Below are 20,427 nucleotides of genomic sequence, written 5' to 3'. Positions count from 1 at the left end.
CAGGTCAAATAACCTCATAATTTTGTTACTGTTGATTCATTCAACCATAACGTGCAGGGCAATATTATGGTCGTCCATAAACGCAACACTTCGGTGAGGGGAAGTTGGTTTCTTATTTGTGATCGATATTATTTTGGTCAACTCTTAGGTCTTAGGATCTGATCTGATCTGATTGGGCCAACATGAAATAACGTTTATGTTTTGTATGCAAATGACGCCAACGATGTGTGTCACAAAAATCGGAGCAAAAACATCAAGTGAAATTGTGTATTTGATCCAATGAATCACAGTATGCAATGGCCTTTTATTATCGGAAGACAATTTATCATTAACGAATGAAAAACGTATGTCATTGCTTCCAATATATTTTGTTCAATGCCTCACTTTGAATCCATTATTCGTCATTTTTTAATGTTACGATCACAAACGACTCTCAGGATTCGAATCTTCGGTCGCAGCGACAGAAGATTTGAATCGTTCGAACAGACACATCGCAACGTCCGCAGCTACAGTCGAGATGCAGCGGGACAAAACAAGCAACCCCGGTGGGGCTGAAAAGTAAGAAATAACTGCTTTATAGCCTGACTCGTTACACACAAGATTTATTTTGATTTTGTGTTTTTCTGTATTAACAATAATGTGTACAATTCCTCTAAAATACACGCAAATCTCACTGTTATGCTCTGGCTTCCAGGCCCGACCGGGAGGCCGCGATCATGTCCAAGTACTACGATGGAGTTGAATTTCCCTTCTGTGACGAGTTTTCTAAATATGAGAAGATGGCCAAGATCGGGCAAGGAACCTTCGGGTAGGCGTAATCAAAACGCGCCATTGAAGTCCTGTTGTAAATGTGTTATTGTGTCAACCAAGTAAAGCTAGCAGCTAGCTTAGCATGTAGCATAGCAACTAACAAATTATGTGTGGGGGGCATTTGTCGAAATAGGCGCTTAAAATACGTTCGTCTTCACCTGTTTGGGGAAGTTGTTAACGTTTCATCGATTCGTAACTCAATGTGAGAAAACCCCGTTGTCTTTCAATATACCTTACACAACAATCTATACGTTGTCGTTGTACAGAGCCCAGTTAAAGATGAAGAGGAAGACAACTTTTGATATTCATAATATGTAACAGACGGACTAGCTGAGGTTTAGTGTGACCAGGGAGGATGCACAAGTTCGGTTCTAGTCGAGGTTGACTTTCTGTGGTAACCCTGATGTAAAATGCTCAAAGTCCAAGAAGTTTGTCTTCCCATATGTGGTTGGGGTTCATGGATTTTAATATTGAATATAGACCTGACTAAACAAGTAAACTAACTTGAATTTTATGGTGGTCTTCCTGTTTCTGAGCGTCTTTGTTTTGGTCATTACTACAGCATGAAGAAATGCTGTGCAGATGTCAGACAGATTTTGCTGTGCACTAGTAATGGTGAGACCTTGTCAACCACAATTTAACGCTGAAAACAATCCCCCAGGAGGAGAATTTTACGATAGATTCCACTAACATAAGCTGTGTTGGACTTGCAATTTACTCACTTGTTCTCAATTTGCATCGACATTCTCCCTGAAGAAAATTGTCAAGTCAGGTGTTGAGCTTACTGGAAGTATGAGCACAACATCTCCGCCATGCCTTTTGCTTGATGCCCCAGACACACGGACATCTCAGAGCACTTGCTGTCCCACACAATTATATGCCAAAAAACTGATAGAACATAGTTTGTTCTTACACAAAAAACTGATAGAACATAGTTTGTTCTTACACAGGGTTCTACAAGAGATGTGAAACATAGAATGCCCATGTGTGCACCTATTTGACAATTGGATTTACACATAAACAAATAATGATGTTGAAGACTTGAAGACTGCAACTGTTGGTTTTATCATAGAGAAGTTGTGCTTTTTTAATTGTGTGTGTGTATATATATATATATATATATATATGTGTTGTTTTTTGGTTTTTTTTGTGGTCAGTATCACCCATACCTACCGTGCGCTAAATTAGTCTCTTTTCTATTCTATTAGAATGAGAAGCAAGTGTAAATAGACCACAATGTTGCCCTTTGATGCCTGTATAATGGGTTTATCTCTTTATTGAGCTAATTGAGGCTAGTTTGATATTTGCTGTGCAATATGAAATGTATATTTGCTGCAACATGTGTAAAAATTACTCATATCCTTTGTGTTTTGCAGAGAGGTATTCAAAGCAAAGCACAGACAGACCGGAAAAAAAGTTGCGCTGAAAAAGGTTTTGATGGAAAATGAGAAAGAAGGGGTGAGTCATCTGTTTTACTGGTAGCTCTGATAAGTTGTTTTGTCCTTCATAGGACTGAAGTTTGATTAGCTTTATGCAGATATGCAATAATAAAAATTAGTTACTCAAAAAGTCTGTGAATGGATTCTTTAAATTAAAAATATTTTCACCAATGCCATTCATATTAGTCAGCCACTTAATGGTGTGCAGCTCATCTTACGTTTCTTAATTTTAGAGAGTTTAATTATGAAACATTTGTATTCTTTTATTAAAATGTGTATCTTGTACAGTTATCAGACTGTAATCGATGTAGTTCTCTGCTGGCACAACTTTCCAGGGCCTCAGGAAAATCCGGTCTCTACTACATGAGAATTGATTTAAATGTTCTTGGTTTCAGTTCCCCATTACAGCTCTAAGAGAAATCAAAATTCTACAACTGCTGAAACATGAAAATGTTGTCAACCTGATTGAGATCTGCAGAACTAAAGGTTGGTGGTTTGAACACTCATTAATTGGTCTTTCTTTGTTGGCAACATTCTAATGCTCTCTTTCTCTCCACCTTTCTGTCAGCCACACAGTTTAACAGATACAAAGGCAGCATCTATCTGGTGTTTGACTTCTGCGAACACGACTTGGCTGGACTGCTGAGTAATGCTCATGTGAAGTTCACTCTCTCAGAGATCAAGAAAGTGATGCAGATGCTGCTCAATGGACTGTACTACATCCACAGAAACAAGGTGAGCGACTACGTACTTTCCTTGTTAACATGTAGACGTGGGAGATGTGAAATTTCACTAGGCTATGATCAGTTTAAATGAAGTACTTGGATTTAACATTTACTCATTGTAGTTAAATTCTCTGCTGTTTACTTTCTTTTTGTGATTTACTCTGTCAACAAATTAATGTTTTCTACTTCTATATTGCTATGGACTACTGGAAACACTGTTCATCCGCTGTTAGCAAGGTTGGATTGATAATCTGTTGGACCAGGCGGTGACCACGTTATATAATAATCTAATAATATTCACTCCAGAGCATCCAAATTACAGCTATTTTTACTAACCGCAAAATCTTATGAAATGTCACTGATCCCACTTGATAGGTGGCCATCTTACAGCAAAGAAAGCAGCCATCCACCCTGATCCTTTTCAGAGGCTACACCTATAAATATAGGCCACAACTGAACTTGATTCAAACATTATGAGATGGTGAGCATGTATAGCATCATAACAAAGTCATTGTGGGCCATCAAGTTGAAGTTGGTCACGCTCCAGCCCTGTTTGTTAGCAATGCAACTGTACACTTTCATGCCTTGACTGACTCTGTTCATCTGTGTTTTTATTAGATTCTTCACAGGGACATGAAGGCTGCAAATGTGCTCATCACCAGAGATGGTGTTCTGAAGCTGGCTGACTTTGGTTTGGCGAGAGCGTTCAGTCTGGCCAAAAACAGCCAGGGCAATCGCTACACCAACCGCGTGGTAACATTGTGGTACAGGCCGCCTGAGCTCCTGCTGGGTAAGGGTCCACCAGACCTTTTCATTCATGGCATGATGAAGGGTGAAGCAGACAACTTTTTGTTTTGCTTTACGTTTTGAGAGCTTATGATCGACAATAAATATTGCCGCACCAGAGTTTGTCTCAGAACTGCTCCCTGTTTCAGGTGAGAGAGATTATGGTCCTCCCATCGACCTGTGGGGAGCGGGCTGCATCATGGCGGAGATGTGGACCAGAAGTCCCATCATGCAGGGGAACACTGAGCAGCACCAGCTCACTCTGATCAGCCAGCTGTGCGGCTCCATCACCGCTGAGGTAGCGTCATTGTCTCGGCCTCGTTGCACTTGAGTCCTCCAACTTTCACCTGACTTGCTCAATGTTATCCCTGCTCAAGGTTTGGCCCGGTGTGGATAAGAAGTACGAGCTGTACCAGAAGATGGAGCTGCCCAAAGGACAGAAGAGAAAGGTGAAGGACAGGCTTAAGGCTTATGTCAAGGATGCTTATGCTCTGGACCTGATCGACAAACTTCTGGTCTTGGACCCGGCTCAACGCACAGACAGTGATGACGCCCTCAACCATGACTTTTTCTGGTCCGACCCCATGCCCTCTGACCTCAAGAACATGCTCTCCACCCACAATACCTCCATGTTTGAATATTTGGCTCCGCCCCGGCGGCGAGGACAGATGCCTCAACAGCAGCCCAACCAGAACAGAAACCCGGCCACCACCAGCCAGACAGAGTTTGATCGAGTCTTTTAGCAGTGTTTAGCAGTTTTTTCTTTTTCAGATGGGATTTCTTTTCTTTTTTTTTTTTTATTTGCAAAGTGACCTTCTTGCCAGTTGGACCATTGTGACGAGATGCTGCACGTTCCCTTTGTGTCCTTGCAGAGTTGAACTGATTTTATCATTGAGCCTCTCACAGAGTTCAGAAAGAACCTCTGCCTGTGAATGTACTGTATACCTCAGCCATCAAGGTTGGGTCTTGTTCTCTGGAGGTTCTCCTGAGTCTTATCCACATTATTTTGTAACCACTTTGGGAACACTGTCATAAACAAGTTTTGTGACTTAAAGCAAAACATCGGAAAACATGAGGCTCAGAATAAATCAATCTTGATCCTCAGCTGTTGATGCAACATGTGATCGCCGTCTTTTTTTGTAGTCATGTGAAAACACATCTTCATCCTCTTGAATTGGAGGCTGCACGGATGATTTGAGAAAGCTTCACATAATCTTCATCATATAAACAAATGCAGTATTCAGATGATCATTATTTATTAAAACATAACAGCTACATGACATTCAATAGTCCGAATCCTGTAGTTGATAGACATCTTCCAGAAGGGGTCAGTAATGTGCCGTGTTTTAGCGCGAGGACGCATTTAATCGATTGGAAACATATTTTATTTCCTCTTAGGATGAATAAAAAAAAATCCGTTTTATTTTATGATTATTAAGAATGCTAAGTAGTTGGGGCGGGTCAGTATATGTTTGGACCTTTATTTTATTGCGCACGGCTGTCGTCATTTGTATCTGACCATATCAACCAGTTGTGCTCATTTCTAATCCTATCAGTGTAAATCTGAGTGGCGAGTCAGATAAGAATAATAGTTTTCTTTTCTCTAAAACGGTTTTTATGAAAGATTTATGAAAAACAATACGGGACTATAGTATCCAGGGTAATCACTAAAACAACCATCTTAACTGTCTCATTAAGTTAAGGCGGATATATCTTTATCTGAGACTTGAAGGTTGTTAACACATTTATTTGCATTATTATTTATCCTCTTTTTTTCCCCCAGCCACCAATGCACACAGCATCAAATGTTTGTGTATTTATTTTTTAACTCCAGTAAATTGGACAAATAATTTTGGATTGTGGGACAGTGTGGACTCAAAAGCCATGCTCCCCAGCCCTATTATTATTATCATCATTATCACAATATTTTTTTTTGTTTTTGAAACCTCATACATATTTGTATGTTTTTGATCATACTTATAAAACAAAACAGTTTATATGCTCAGACATTATTTCTTTAGTACATTTTAATCTCTGTGAATGTTTGAACACTGTTTTCACATAGTCTTTTTTTCTTCACGGCTGATCTAAACTAGTTCAGAACTTGTTCATAAAATAAGTGATTTAATTTACTATGAATTGAGGCGGCAGGCAAATTGAAACATGTTCTTTATCTGACATTGTTTTCTTTGGTGAACAGCTCTTAACGCTGTGGTGCCAACTGTTGTGGATCATAAAAGTATTTTCCATGAATCACCTCAGGTTGCTCTCAGAGTCTGCGTGTGTGTGTTTGCTGTCAGACAAGAGCTTTACTCAGATGATGGATTGCTCTTTTAGTTCCAGTGCTCCTCCGCTGTCACGTCCACTGAGGAAGAGTGTGTGTGGCAGGAGCTGCTGAGTGTTGACAACGATGACAACAACAACTAACATAAATTAGAGAGTGCTCCAGTGGACAGATGGGACAGCGGTCGCCTGAATGCAAATGGATTTGCCGCTCTTCTTCATGGCAAACTGCTTCATCTGTGTGGATGTGACATCAGATTCATAGCTGAGCCATATTTGTGCCACAGTTGGACATCAAATGTTATTCCAAATGGCTGCTGGCGCCTTCTTTTAAGTGCTGGCATGGGGCAAATGCCAGTCAAATGTGCAGCAACACCCCCAAAATGGTACAATTCTGTCTGCTTTTGCTGACTGGGGAGTGGTTTAAACATCTCTTGGTCCCCAACACTCAAAGGCTAGGATCATCACCACAATGTAATTGTGTTAAATTGTGTTAAAGTCATAAAAATTGGATGTTGTGAGTTGACTTTTGGAGTTTCTTTACGCCTTATTCAGAAGTAGGTTTTTATGTGTTGCAAAAAAAACCCCAAAAAAAACAAGTGGCTCAAAGGTTAAAGGACAGATGTTCATAGTTCACAGCATCGATGTTAGAATATGAAACATACAAGCTCCCAATAGTTATGCTTCTCTTTTCCAAATGCGATTGCCATACATGTATATAATTTGACACTATTCACATTGGAAATATAATTGAGACAGCAGGTAGCAGTGGCATGTGTAACACGCTACACACTGACAAATACTTTGAAAGCTTCCTGTAACCAAATGATCAGCTCCTTGTCCCATTAGTTAATTGAAATTTGTTTGCCTGTTTTTGAATTCCACTCTTAGACATGAAGAGTAAAAAATAATAGTGATGGGTAGGTGAGGTATCATGAAACAGTGTCTCCATTTTCATCAGCAACCAGAGGGCGATGCTGGTTTACAAATGACGTGGTTGAATGAGCTGAAAGCCAAGCATTATAAGGCATACAAAGGCACCTAGTGGCCTCTGAAAAGAAGGACTCTGTTTCATGAAACCTCACCGACCCATTTCTGTAAAGCTGATGTCTTGTTGTAGAAACCAATATGGTACTTCAGTATGATTGTTAGATGTTTAGCAACAATATAAACACCAATATTTGAATTAGTCATCATTTTTTGTTTGATGGGGTCAAAAGTTCAGTCCAACTGGTGAAACCAATTCTTCAAGAAAAGTGGAGCCCGCTATCACCTCCTACTTTGACTTTATCTGCCTGGCGTTTGAGGTGCTCTCATCTCCGCGTCTTACTTTGGGGTCCGCTCAGTTCCTCCATCGTTCCTTCCTCTTCTATTTCCGTCCTCACAACCGGCAGCAGTATGGGGCTGATGGCATCCAGCATGCGGGGCAGCTCCCATCAAAGGGGTCCTGTCACTCACTCAGAGGCAGCCATATGTGAGCCTGCATGAGCTCAGTGCCAGCGGCGGGCTGCCTCTGCCAGAAGACATTAGGGAAGCAGCAGGGTGTCATTAAGGCGGCACGATGATTGATTAACCGTAAATCCTGAGCAAGAGACTTCCCAATCCCAGTCTCTGCACCACACACACACACACACCTTCTCATTGGTGCAGTCCCAAACTGTGGGCTGAGGTGGAGGCAGAGGGAGCCCCCTGCAGATACAAGGGTGTAATTGCATTAGCTACTCAGTAGGTAGGGGATGAGCTTGGCTTGTTCCGAAATGAACACAGTCAGGGGGCCACGTCCAAACATTAGTGGCTCCGCAGCTCTCTGCTTCACTCCTGAGGCGCTTTTCATACGCCGCTTTTTGGCTGTGGCATACAAAACTGTGGGGAGTAAATGGTGGCTAAATGTCTTCCTGCTCACCCTCAAGCTGAGATTTTGACAGATTTTACCCCAAAAGCTCATGGCACACCCTTTATACTTTGTAGTGGGGCCACTCTGGCTGCCGCTGAAATTCACATTCATCCCCTTTACCAACCGTGCTTCAGTTATCGGGTCATGTGGATGTGAGATTGATAAGGCTGGCGCCACTTCCAACCTCACCCATGAGATGTTCCCAAGGCAGAGTGGAGACATTCTGACGGAGATGACAAAGGGTCCCTTTTACTGCTCCCTGTAGCTGTAAAGTCTTGCTTTCAATCTTGAAAAAAAATTACTAACAGCAAATGCGATGATTCAAAGAGGAGTTTATTCATAACCACTTATGCCTCGGTCAATAAGTGCCTGAACACGGGGTCAAACGCGTCTGTGAGGGCCATGTTGCTCTACGTCGTGCGACAAGACGCGAGTGTCTGTGTGAAGTCTCATCTTGTCACTCAATCATTGACACCCCACCTCTCTCCCAGCTCTGTCCTGGAGTCATGTGCAACCTCTGAGAGAAGAGTGATGAAGTCAGGGGAGAGCGAGGTAGCCATGGGACCACCGCGCATAATGCTTTGTTTGGTATTAACATGCACCAGGCACTTAAACTCCCACTGACTCGCATGAAAAACATTTGCAGTAGGGTTCATCAATCAAAGGGCACACACACAGGAGCTGTCAGCGTCCTGGAGCGCCGGGAGTGTGTTGCTTCGCTGGAAGGAATCATATCGTTGCAAACAAACTCCTGAAGTTAACGGCATGAAATATGCCTTCTTACTTCCCCTGCGTACGTTCATCAAATAACAACATGAATTGGACCTGTTTGGAGTTAAAAAGAGGCCCCTTTCTTATCTTGCTATTGTCCTTATTATTCTGGAATCATTACGTTACCAGTCCTAAAAGACCGCCACAGTTTGAATTATACATACATCTGGCACAGTCTCTGCCAGCCCTTTTGTCTCATGAAGGTTTATATGGATACGTTAAAAGTTCATGGAATTTTGTTGCTTTTTGAATTCATAAAGTTCAGAGGTCACGTGTTGTATTCAGTCATGTATCCAGCAGCCTCCTCTATTCTCGGCCGATAAGGTCTTAGATCCTTCTGGTCATCTCCTTCTTCATATGCCAGCGCTCTCTGGAGAGCTGGCCTGACATCGCATAAAAGAGAACAATTTGACTGGCCCTTTGAAATGCTTAGCTGTAATGTCAGCGCTGGGCTCTTTCAGATAGAAGGGAAAGGAAATGTCAGTGCAGATTTCTATCAGCCAAGTCAGTAAAGGGTGCCCTCTTAGTGAGCAGGGGGCCTCTGCCAACAGGACAACAGCCCACTACTCTTTTTTGTGCATTTAAGTCTGGTCTTTGAAAACAGCCTCCTCACAGTGCAGACTTAGTTTGAACACAAATAGTATTGACAATTATAAACATTAGTGCGGAATACCACTGTTATATGCCATATCCCCACTTTTTCAAGTGGCACCAAAGTCACTTCAAAGTGCCTGATGTCCACACATTTGATCCAACATGTTGTCCCCCCACCACTAGATGACACTGTTTCAGCAGACAGCCGTCTGCTTTTCAATCAGTCAGCACTGAATCTCTACACCAAAGGTGGGCAAAGTGCGGCTCGGGGGCCACACGTTGTGCACATGTGTGCGACCCTCATGAACTGAGAGCATAAAACAAAAGAAACATAATTTTTTTTGTCAAGGTCTTTACATTCATATTTCACCCTTTTGTTTTTCTCCACCCACAGCTATTAACAGACAATCCACAATATTGGATTTTTAAATTAAACCAGACTATTTTAACGCTACAACTTGTCTCTCAAAATAATATTCCAAGATTTTCCAAGAAACAATTTATAATCAAATTATATATATTTAGCATAAAATGTCATTGTGTAATTACAATTTTATCCTATCTTCTCCTAATTTTATAATATTTTAGTCACAGAAATTAAGTTAATTTAAAGCCATCTGTCTTTATCCTAGACGACCCTTCAAACACTCCCAGTTTTTAATGCGGCTCCTTAGGAAATGTAATTGTCCACTCCAGCTCTGAGCTCGCAGATATGAAAAGGCGACGCAGAAGGAAAGAATAAAAGGTGAGAATTTACATGATTTCTATTCGGTCGGTGTTCAAAGACCACAGTTTTTGCATTGAAATGCAAACATAGAGTGCTAAATGTGGCCCCCAGGACAAATAGCAAACTGATGTTGCATTCCAATGTGCTTCATTCTTATGGGCAAAACATTGCCGAATATATATTATAACTGGGAATTTAAGTGATTTGTTTTAATTATTCAATTCCCCAAAATGCTGCAATTTACTCAGATTAAACACATAAAGACTTTCTTTCAAAAGGAACGTTTGCTGGTGCACCAATACCATTCAACTGCAATTTGGTCGTTCTGGTGTCAAATAAGAATGTAATTCATCACAATTCACTACTTATGAAAAGTGTAATTAATTAAATATAACTTTTATTTCATTCATTAGCTTCCATTTATTCAGTTAGTGGAGTTGCAGTAGAAGAGAGGCGCCATGGACCCACCACCACTCCATCGCTACTCACATATGGACAGACAACCACTCACACACACCAGTTAATAGTCATCTGTTAACCTCTGGATGTTTTTGGACTGTGGCAGGAAAGCGGTGTGCACTCAAGAAAACCAAACAACCAAGTGGAGAATACACAAACTCTATATATATATTGTAATTGGTGTAAATAACAAAACAGACTAAAAACCATTGACAGTTGTATAACAACAATCAATAAAATACATTGTCCTGCTCCTTACAAATTAATATATTAATATCAATATTAATATTGAGTGACTTTGTAAGTATCTCTTTTGTCAAAGCACTACATACTGTTTTTTTATGATTTTAAAACTGCACCTGTGCAACTGTTTTTCTTCTAGATTTTGGGCCTTTTTGAGATGATCATCTTATTTAGCATAATTTCAAAATATTAAAATGAATTTTGCTGTTACAGTATACAACGAAATAACAATAAAAATAACAATAATAATGTTTGGTTTAAACTCAAGTATTCAGGAGGGGTTGGGATTTGAATCCTTGTGAAGAACAAATGAAAAACACCACCATTTACACTCATTACAGTTGAGCTCTTGCTTACAGACCTGTGGTGAAGGAGGCTCAGTGAATTCATGATTGATCTGTTTAATACAGAACCAGTTGCCGTTTCCTGCCTGTAGATCATTTGATGTTATGGAGCAGTGAGATAACCCAATAGCTCCTCTTTAAAGAGGTCATTATTTCCAGCTTCCCAGGCAGCATTGACTGACGTTTTTATCTTGACTCTGCGTCAGTGGCCTGAGAGATAGAGTCCAGGACGGATCCTGGAAACTTCTGTGAGTCTGTGAATGGAGCTGCAGCAAGTGAAGAGCACAATAAGTTCATTCAGTGAGGCAAAACAGGAAACAGCCAGACATCAGACTTCCTAGTGGAACTCCACAGAAAGGGCTTAGCTGTAACGGACAGCAGGATTTTTTGTTATCTCATATAACAGATCATCTTTCGTCAACCCTCTTGTGTTATTCTTGTAAGAGCCAGGGATGAAAGCTGCAGGTTTATTACTTTGGAACACATCATTTGACTGATTCGACCCACCCTGGCCAGGAACACACACACACACACACACAAACCACACACACATATGTCTTTCTGAGGACCTCTCATTGACATAGCCTCTCACCCTAAACCTAACCATCCAAAACTACTGGCTAACCTTAACCAGGACTCTGAACCTGAACTTAAGCTAGTGGGGTCCAGCAAAAGGGCTCCACGAAGGCAAAAAGGAGGTGTTTTACCTCACTAGGACACAAACACACACACACACCTTTATTAACTCCATCTCATCACTTCTCACTGTTAACCCTACATGCAAAATATGTGAAGTCACATGACCTGACTTGACTCCGTTTTCATAAATAAAACCATTAAAATGATTTAAGCAGTATGATCCTCTGAGGCACTTTTCATATTTCCCCAGGATCAAGCAGCCATCTGTTGAGTAAATAAACCTCCTTCACTGCGTGTGAGGTAATGCAATTTAATTCCATATAATGTGATAGTCATCTGAAGGAAATTGCTTGTGAGCATCAAAAGCTATTGAAGCATTATAAGCAAAAACAGCTGGGTGACCAGATGAGTCTGTGTCTCACAAGGAGCCCTCAGTTCCCATTGTGTTTCCTGCGCCTTAACTCATCAGCAGAAACATACAGGGCTGTAAAAATCACGCTCAAGGAGTTTAAAAAACATACGGGAATTAATAGGAGACGCGTGTTTATTGGTTTATGCTGCAGGAATTGCTTTAAACAAGAGGTGTGTCGTTCAATATCTTAAAGGGACCACCTCGTAAACTGGAACGGCCGTGAGCTGCTGTCGAGTTTGTAAGATATAAAGAGTAATTTATGATTATATGCCAATTCAGATTACTCATAATACAAACAAATACCAATATGCTGATTTAAGGACCTTGAAAAATAGAAGTATTACGACTCTGTATGTTGAATATCTATGGTAAATTAAAACTATTTTTTATTGGCTATTAATGGCTCATTGATCAGTGCTTTTGGAAAGAGAGTCACATGATCTCAAACTATCAAGACTGACATAATGACTGAATAATTGTAGGTGATTTATTGAGATTGCTTATTTTTTGACAGTTTTTGTGCCTCGTAGTTGGAAGCAAGTTGAGTTAGGAGAGAAGCAAGCGCAAGATGAAGCTGACACAGCAAAGTTAAAGTCAATAAAGAGATCGATGAGCTCCATCAATGAAAGTTGACGATCAGTTATTTGGTAGAAAAAGCAAACAGAGAGTAAATCTGCCTAATAGTTTTTAATAGTAAGCAGGAATGACGTCACTTATATAACAAGCTCGGATTAAATCACCAACATATTCCTCACCGCTATGTCGACGTACACGCAACAGAACCCGAAACCCAAAACCTTCTCTATTTAAGTGTCAAACGTTGTTATTCAGTTGATCTTCAAAAGGAACATATGGAAGATATTCAGTCAAGCTCAAGACAAAAAAAAAACAACTTTTCGAGCAGCTCATTTGAGCTTTTTGCTTCATCCACATTTTGAAGAGCTGTAGATCATGTAGGATTAAAATAGTCAGAAATGTGAAAAATAAATCTGAAAACAATAAAAGGGTTGAACAAGACAAATACATTCATTTTAAACAGTCCTTCTCAAGTAGTGGGGCGGGCGCCCTGAGGGGGGGGTGTGGAGCGATGCCAGGAGGGCACATGTGCCCGCGGTACATAGTTCTTTGCCGTAATAGAATAAAGTGTAACAGCACATCCGCTCATGATTTTTTTTTAATTTTTTTATTCCAGGCAAATTGATGCACTTCAAGTCATTTTTTGTTTCAGACAGCAACAGTGTCAATAATTTATTCTTTATTAGTTACGTTATTCTTTATTGTAAGGTGATCTATATTATTTTCTTTTTTCTTTTCTTAATGTTAACACGGTTATCCAGAGGTGCACTTATAATAATTGATACTATTAACAGAGGCGGCGGAGAGTTTGGGGTACAGAACGTTTACGTCTTCCTGAAGGGGGCGCAACAGAAAATAATTGACACACCCTGTATTTAAAGATGTTTATCCAAAGTTTTAACCTCAGGTCTTGCATCTCAGCACTGCTCACCTCTTTGCTGTGGTGAATGTTCAACACCGGTCAAAAACACCTCCACAGCTCAAAGCACAGTGTTGAACGTATGTTGACTTCTCTCCGTTTTGAGAAACAAAATGGTGAGAAGGTGCCACCTTTTCATTCAGCATGCAATGAAAGCGTCTGTCTACAGAGGTCACTAACATCTGCTCCTATGAAGTGCGTTCTCGCTCTGCCATACGTGCATGTGTGAGTCTGATTAAAGTTTGGAAGTACTGGCCACCGGGTGCAGCTCCTGCGTCAACAAATGACTCCCAAGTTATTCCCAGCACCATGTCCTCATTAAAACATTCCCCAAAGTGCCCCTCCATAAAGTGCCCTTGGCTTTATGCTTAGGTGTCTAATTAGGGTCCGTGGCTCAGCTTTAGTCGTGGCTTGTGTGTCAGTTTAATGAGGTAATTAGGGATATTAGTGACATTGTATCTGGACTATCTGGAGATTTGAGGGGAACTGGGAAGTGTGGTGTGGGCTGAGGGGGCAGCCAGAGGACAGAGGTGTAGGGTTGCACTGCTGTTGCTGCAGGAACCATCCAATAATGTTAGTTTAAGAAGAAAACACCGGCTTCTCCCGGGTCCGAATAGTTGTGTGCGATAATAATCACCAGAGGAGTTCAGTCATTAGGGCGCATTTTCAGTCCCTTTAGCGCCTGTCCTGATCAAGTCTTTGGTAGCGGCACATGCTCGATTAGTGAAAGAGAGATGGGCTTGTCTTTACTGTTGCACACCCTTTGCTGTATAATGTAAATGAACACCCTGCTCTTAGCAACGATTAGTGTTTGGATTATCCACTCTCAAGTTTTCCCACTGAGCTCACATTCTGCTGCCGACTAACAAGAGACGTCCAAAATAGAAGAGTCAGAATAGAGGCTCAAAATAATATCCAGCTCATGGACGGATGGACACAAAGCAGACACTGTTTAGTGGATCGGGAGGGTAAATAAAATCAGATGAGGCGAGAATACTAACTGCTCTCATGACATACAGAAGTGAACTCTCTGTTGGCAAAACATATGACACCTTCGATTGTATCTGTGGAAACATTCCAAATGAGTTCATGCATCAGAGCAGAGGTTCTTAACCTTTTTGATCTCGGGGCCCACCTTTCTCCGAACAAATGGGCCCGTTCAATAGAAGTGATTCATGACTCTTGAGTTCATATGTGATCAATAACCATATTTAATCTACTTACACGTAAACAAAACCAAAACCTTGTGAAATGACATGAAACCATCATCGCAAAGATATCTGTCATAGAAAAGTCCGACCAGCAGCAGAACCAGGTGCAATCATCAAATTTACTATAGAATAAAAAGAAAAAAATACACTTGATGCAAACTGTTGAGAAAATTGCAAAAACTGAATAAAATTCTGAATAAATATAATAAAACCATGTCTAAAAATCATAAAATATAAATAAATGCTAATCATGTATTTTTTTTCTTTTCCAAAACTTCTCCATAGTTGTTAACTATCACAGATTTGCAGCTGTCAAGTCAATTCAGTGACACAAACTTTAAGCGGCCCTCAAGGAGGCACTCGCGGCCCAACCATAACCACGCCGGCCCTATGGTTAATAATCACTGCATTGGTGTACAATATTCATACAATACAAGATGAGGAAAATGTTGGTGCACTTAAACACCACCATCATCATGATCACTAGTCTGTAAAGTCGCCATTGCTCACCATCTGCTGCAACTGCAGAAACTGTGTTGTTGTACATTAAATGCTTCTTAAACACACCAGTACAAGATAAAAGGACTCAAAACACTGCGGGTTTGTGGTTGATGTCCTACAGTGAATCACTTATTTTGCCATGGGTCAACATATTTCAGTAGTTGTTTAAGATGTTTAATTGTCTACTGTGTTTTTATTAAGACATGACATAGAGGAGGTATGCACTGTCTCACTGCCTTTCTTGTGTCCAACCATCTTTTCTCCAATGTAATCGAATGCATTTCCGCTGTCCATTCTATTAAGGTTATTTTCATGCAACGGAATGTGCTGAGAGACAGTCTCACTCATGAGTGTATATTTTAATTTTCCCATTAGATTACCTCAAAGTCTCACCGAGGTCAAACAGGACACGAGGCAGTGTTGGTACAGTGCGTGTCAGTGGGCTCGCATGCGTGTGGAGGGTTTTGTATGAGCCCAGCTCTCTGCTGCAAATTGCATCTGTTCCTAATTACAGAGTGCTAATGAAAGCCTGTCGTCCTCATAGGCTTGTGAGTGTTGGCTTGGCACCTCGCCTCCTCTACTCATAGGAGGGAACGCGGTGATGTCACACACAGTCACGGTCAAAATGAAGTTTAATAAGGAGGACCAAGGGACGTAGTGAAGAAGACGACAGAGCTGATCAATGATCCCACTGTCACAGAGAAACCTTGATGCCAGGAATGAAGCAGGGGGATGTTGGTGGTCTCACTCTGATGGCCTGGCTGCTGACCTGACAGGCCGAACCACCAAAGCCATAAAATCACTGAGCACACACACAGAATGAAGGTCGAGGTTTGGGGCTCTGGTTCTGAGCCACCCTCTGATCACCTTCTCAAGACTTGTGGATGTGGGCACTGGGCAATTTTTCTGTTTCTTTCTTTTTTTTGGCCACTTTTCCAATGACAGAGGCGCACTCACTGTGATGACCACCAAGTTTGGATGGCAAGCTGGACGTGGTGGGAGCTGAAGAAGGTTTGTTGTTTGTCATTTCTGGAAGGAGCCACTGAGGTGCTTTCATCTGGGAATGAAAACATGTTCTGATCCAGTGGGCTCTACTTAAAAATGACATGAGCACTGCAAATCATCAGATGGTGATGAAGGTGTGGCAATGTAGTCAAGAAAAACATTACTTTCTGGGCACTTCCATCATTAGCAAATTGGACCAAAAAAAGAGTGCTGACACACTGAGCCTGACACAACACTCTCCCAGTGTTAAATAAACACGGAAAGTTAAAATAAAAATGATGAGTTTATATATCTTTCCAGAAGAAGTTCCAGGATTTACTTACTTAATTTAGTTTTTTACCTTAGCCACGTTATGTTTTCTGTTTTCTAACTTAAAGTTGCCCTTATAGACGTATTTGGATCACTTTTTTTTTTAGGAAATGCCTGAAATGGGACAGCAAATGAATAAAATTTGGGAGTGATCACCGTCTGGATCCAGGATCCATTCTCTATCTTTGGGAGACCATTTTTGCATTTTGCCAGATTCTGTATTCATTTTTTGGAGGAAACTTTGACGTCAGGATACCGTGTTGTAGGTTGAACTGAAACTACTTGGTTGAGGTTTGCGCTGTCTGAATGCTTTTCTTTTTTTTTCCATTTAACTGCATCTTAATTTCAACCTCTTATGGTGTCCCAACTCAGAACTACTTTTAAATAGCTTCATTCAGCTTTGAATAAGACTCAGGACTTGCCGCAAGGTACCTGCCCGACAAAGTTCAGTCGCATCCTGATGGTCGTTGACTGGAAGACAGGAATTTGTCTTTCCTAAGCAACTTTTCATTGAAGCGTGCAGCAAGAGTCATGGCATTATTTAAACAATAGCAACAGATATATTAAACCTACAGCTGGGATTTCTGGGACGATATGTTCTGTCCTCCAACCCAACCCTCTTTGCTCTCTGACTTTGTCTCAGACAGTTCACCTCTACCGTCGACCTTTTCTTTTCTCTCAATTATCAGGAAATTATGAGAGCGATCTGGAGCTCTGCCGTGGGAGGTAGGTTCTAAAACTCAAGTGGGAACCTCGATGTTGCTAATTCATTTACAGATTTAATTAGATGGATGGAGCCCTTGTCGTTATTAAAACAGGGAGGGAGAGAATGTTGCCAGCTCTACAGGACTTTTTAATTACAACTCCACATCCCTGCTTGCTGACGTCTGGGGAACCAGTTAATTAAAATCCTCATTATTTTACTTTTAATTAGTTCCCCCCTCTTTTGTTTCCTTGTGCCATATGGCAGTGTTCCGTGGTCAAATCAACTTAATTAAGCTAATTAAGTTGATCACTTTAATTATTCAAAGAGCTCCGATTGGTTGGGATGGCGACACCATCCCCCTCCTCTGCCACAAAAGCCCCCCGATTCACACTCCTATCTTACCTGCACATATCAACGGCGTGTCTGTTTCACGAGGGCTGCCATTATACTGCACATACAGCGATTTATTTAACAGTGTGTTAAAGGTCAAACAGCTTATCTCCTCAGCAGCTTGTTTGTATTAACACAGCTGTAGATGTTTCATTTAACCGTAAGGGATAGTTGGTGAGTGTGTGTGTGTGTGTGTCATTGTCCCAAACCTCAACATAAATGATTTATGCCTCAAGTTGTTCACTCTTAAGCTAAAGTGTTAATGTGGCCTGGCCAAAAAAGCTAACAGACAATTGGCTACTTGTGAGGTCCTTGCATCGACCCTGAAAAAAATGGAACGCTGGCAGGTTTCTGGAGAGGAGCAGACCCTTGGCCTGCTCATCTGGGGTTACACTAAGGTGCTAGGCATATCAGGCACTGACATTTTGGGCGGCTGGTTCTCAAGACAGCTGCCCCATCATAAAATAATTGTTGTTGCTGGGTCAGTTAGTCACTGAAATAATCTAACTTTTTAGATCCATTGCATGTCTTTGCAGTAGTCAGAAAATATTCCTGTATAACATAAGGTTGCTGATGCACGTCTGCTCTGGGATTTCAAATGTAATGCCGGTTTGAAATACAAAACTAAACATGCTAAACTAAACAAAAAGATCCTAATGAACAGTATCAGTACTCTGGATGATGGGAACCGATGTGGGATGCTGCGGGTGGGTAGAGCGGCCGCTTGACTGCTGGACTCTGCAGCATGAGGAGGAGTGGGAGGGGCCGTGGTGTGGGCTTTAGAGCTCTGTGGTGCTGGTCAGGAAATGATTCTCACAAATACGCAAATAAATGCCACCTCAGATCTCAAAATACATTTAGGTGGAACTGAGGAGAAACTTTTTTCTTGCTGTAAAAAAGGACTCGTGCAGGAGCCCAACTCTCGGTCTATCTGTGCATGAGTCATGTAGACACACATGTATTTCTTACTGCAAAAGACAAAAAAGTTTTTTGTTTTGCTTTTTTTTCCAAAATGAATCCAGAACCAGAAATGTTATCATCTGTGTTCAGTTTGGTCTCTGTATGCTCTGGTCTGGACATGGTCTTGACTACAACACCTCACTATACTACTCTTAACAACCACAATCCACCCTGCGGATTCTCTTAGTAACTTGATCTTTCACTTTCAGTTACTATCCACAAGTTTATGTTTACTTGAGATCTGGAATGAAATGGAATCTAACACATTTTTGACTGAGGACTGTGCTTTCACGCCTAGTAAGCCATTTATTCTCCGTGTTGTATGTCACACATGACAGGATGGGTGGTGACACCCTGGGCAGTGCTTGAATGCACACAAAATGTACAAATTGAGGGTAAAGTGGAAAGGCACAGGCTTGGAATCTACTTCGTTCTATTTATTAATGTGTTGGAAATAGAAATATTCAATTGTTATCCATTTACAAGAGCTAGCTCCACTTCATCACCCTCTGGAACTCCGCTGCAAGCAGCCACAGTGGAGAACAAACAGCATGGTCGCTTTCATCACTGCATTGCATTCAAGACGTTGCAATGTCTGCTTTGTGTCTCATATGAACTTATTTTGTAGAATTATTATGAAGATCTGTTTTGTCGGGATTCAGTCAGGAAAACAACAACTATGCCGTGTGGGTCTGAGCTGAGGTTCTGATCCATTCTTTTCTCTTTGGCTGTGATCTTGAGAAGCATGAGACAATTCATCAACACATGCAAATGACTTTAATTGCAATTATCTCTCTATCGAGTGTCTCCCAGGTTCTCTGCTTGGTGCAACTTGGATGCAACACTCCAATCAATCAAGACTCATCTGCATATTGCTAATTAGCCTGACTAATTCAAGAGCCAATTAGCAACAACACCGTGGAGGATCAAGAGTGTAAAGTTTTGATGAGCTTCGACTTCTAATGACGATAGATTTGAGTTTCTTCAATGAGACATCGACGAACATACACACAATAATGACGACTGCCTTGTTCCTCTAGCAAGGTTTGTGGTCGCTGCTTATGCCTCGTCCCTTGTCCGTCCTCATCGGAGACCGGGATGCACAGCGTGGTGCGGATGAGACGCAGAGGGCTGCTCCCAATATAACGCCGCCAGAAGACGGTTTTCTGTAGTGGCCTACAGAGGAATCTGCAAGGCAGAAGATTTGGACTCAGCCTTGAGAGACATTTGAGAAAACCTTCGCAGGATGATCTGAATCTATCAGCGTGTGTGAACTGTGGAAACAGTAATGTACATTAACACACTGAGATACGCAGCATGACGCATGACATTAACTCACATTATTCAACCTGAAATGAGTCTTTCAGAAATGCACTCTGTCATGTAAGCAGGCCATAGTTTTAGCTAGTGTTTTCTGCTGTTCTTAGTTCACTTTGTGCATCATAAAGTAACAGATGAGGTCAAACAAACAAAAAAATAGTAATGTTTAGTGTTTTGCTATACTGTAGAAAATGTTATGGGATGTTGTCATTCTGATTTTGTTGCTAATATCTTACAATTGCAGACATAAATGATATATATATATAGAAATGAATAAGGAAAATTGAATTGAAAAAATAAGTGATGGAATAAATATGAAAACAGGAACAATAGTGAAAATATTACTGCCAAAGGGAAATTATTTATATAACTATAGCTGTTTTCATTTCAGTTTATTTTTACGT

At 41.0% G+C, this 20,427-nt stretch overlaps 1 protein-coding gene across 1 annotated transcript; it reads left to right on the top strand.

Moving 5' to 3' along the window:
• Positions 1-457: 457 nt before the first annotated feature.
• On the top strand, positions 458-6,508 carry cdk9 (cyclin-dependent kinase 9 (CDC2-related kinase)). The gene is made up of 8 exons (XM_053878367.1): positions 458-558; positions 695-808; positions 2,187-2,268; positions 2,645-2,735; positions 2,818-2,984; positions 3,593-3,764; positions 3,910-4,058; positions 4,138-6,508. Exons 1-8 carry the CDS (start codon positions 518-520, stop codon positions 4,501-4,503), a joined length of 1,182 nt encoding a protein of 393 aa, XP_053734342.1. The 5' UTR covers positions 458-517; the 3' UTR covers positions 4,504-6,508.
• The last annotated feature ends 13,919 nt before the right edge of the window (positions 6,509-20,427 follow it).

Source organism: Synchiropus splendidus, chromosome 1 (assembly GCF_027744825.2).
Source record: "Synchiropus splendidus isolate RoL2022-P1 chromosome 1, RoL_Sspl_1.0, whole genome shotgun sequence".
NCBI classification, from domain to species: Eukaryota; Metazoa; Chordata; class Actinopteri; order Syngnathiformes; family Callionymidae; genus Synchiropus; species Synchiropus splendidus.
Note: the sequence above shows the minus strand (reverse complement) of the source record. Positions and strands in the feature narration are given on the sequence as shown.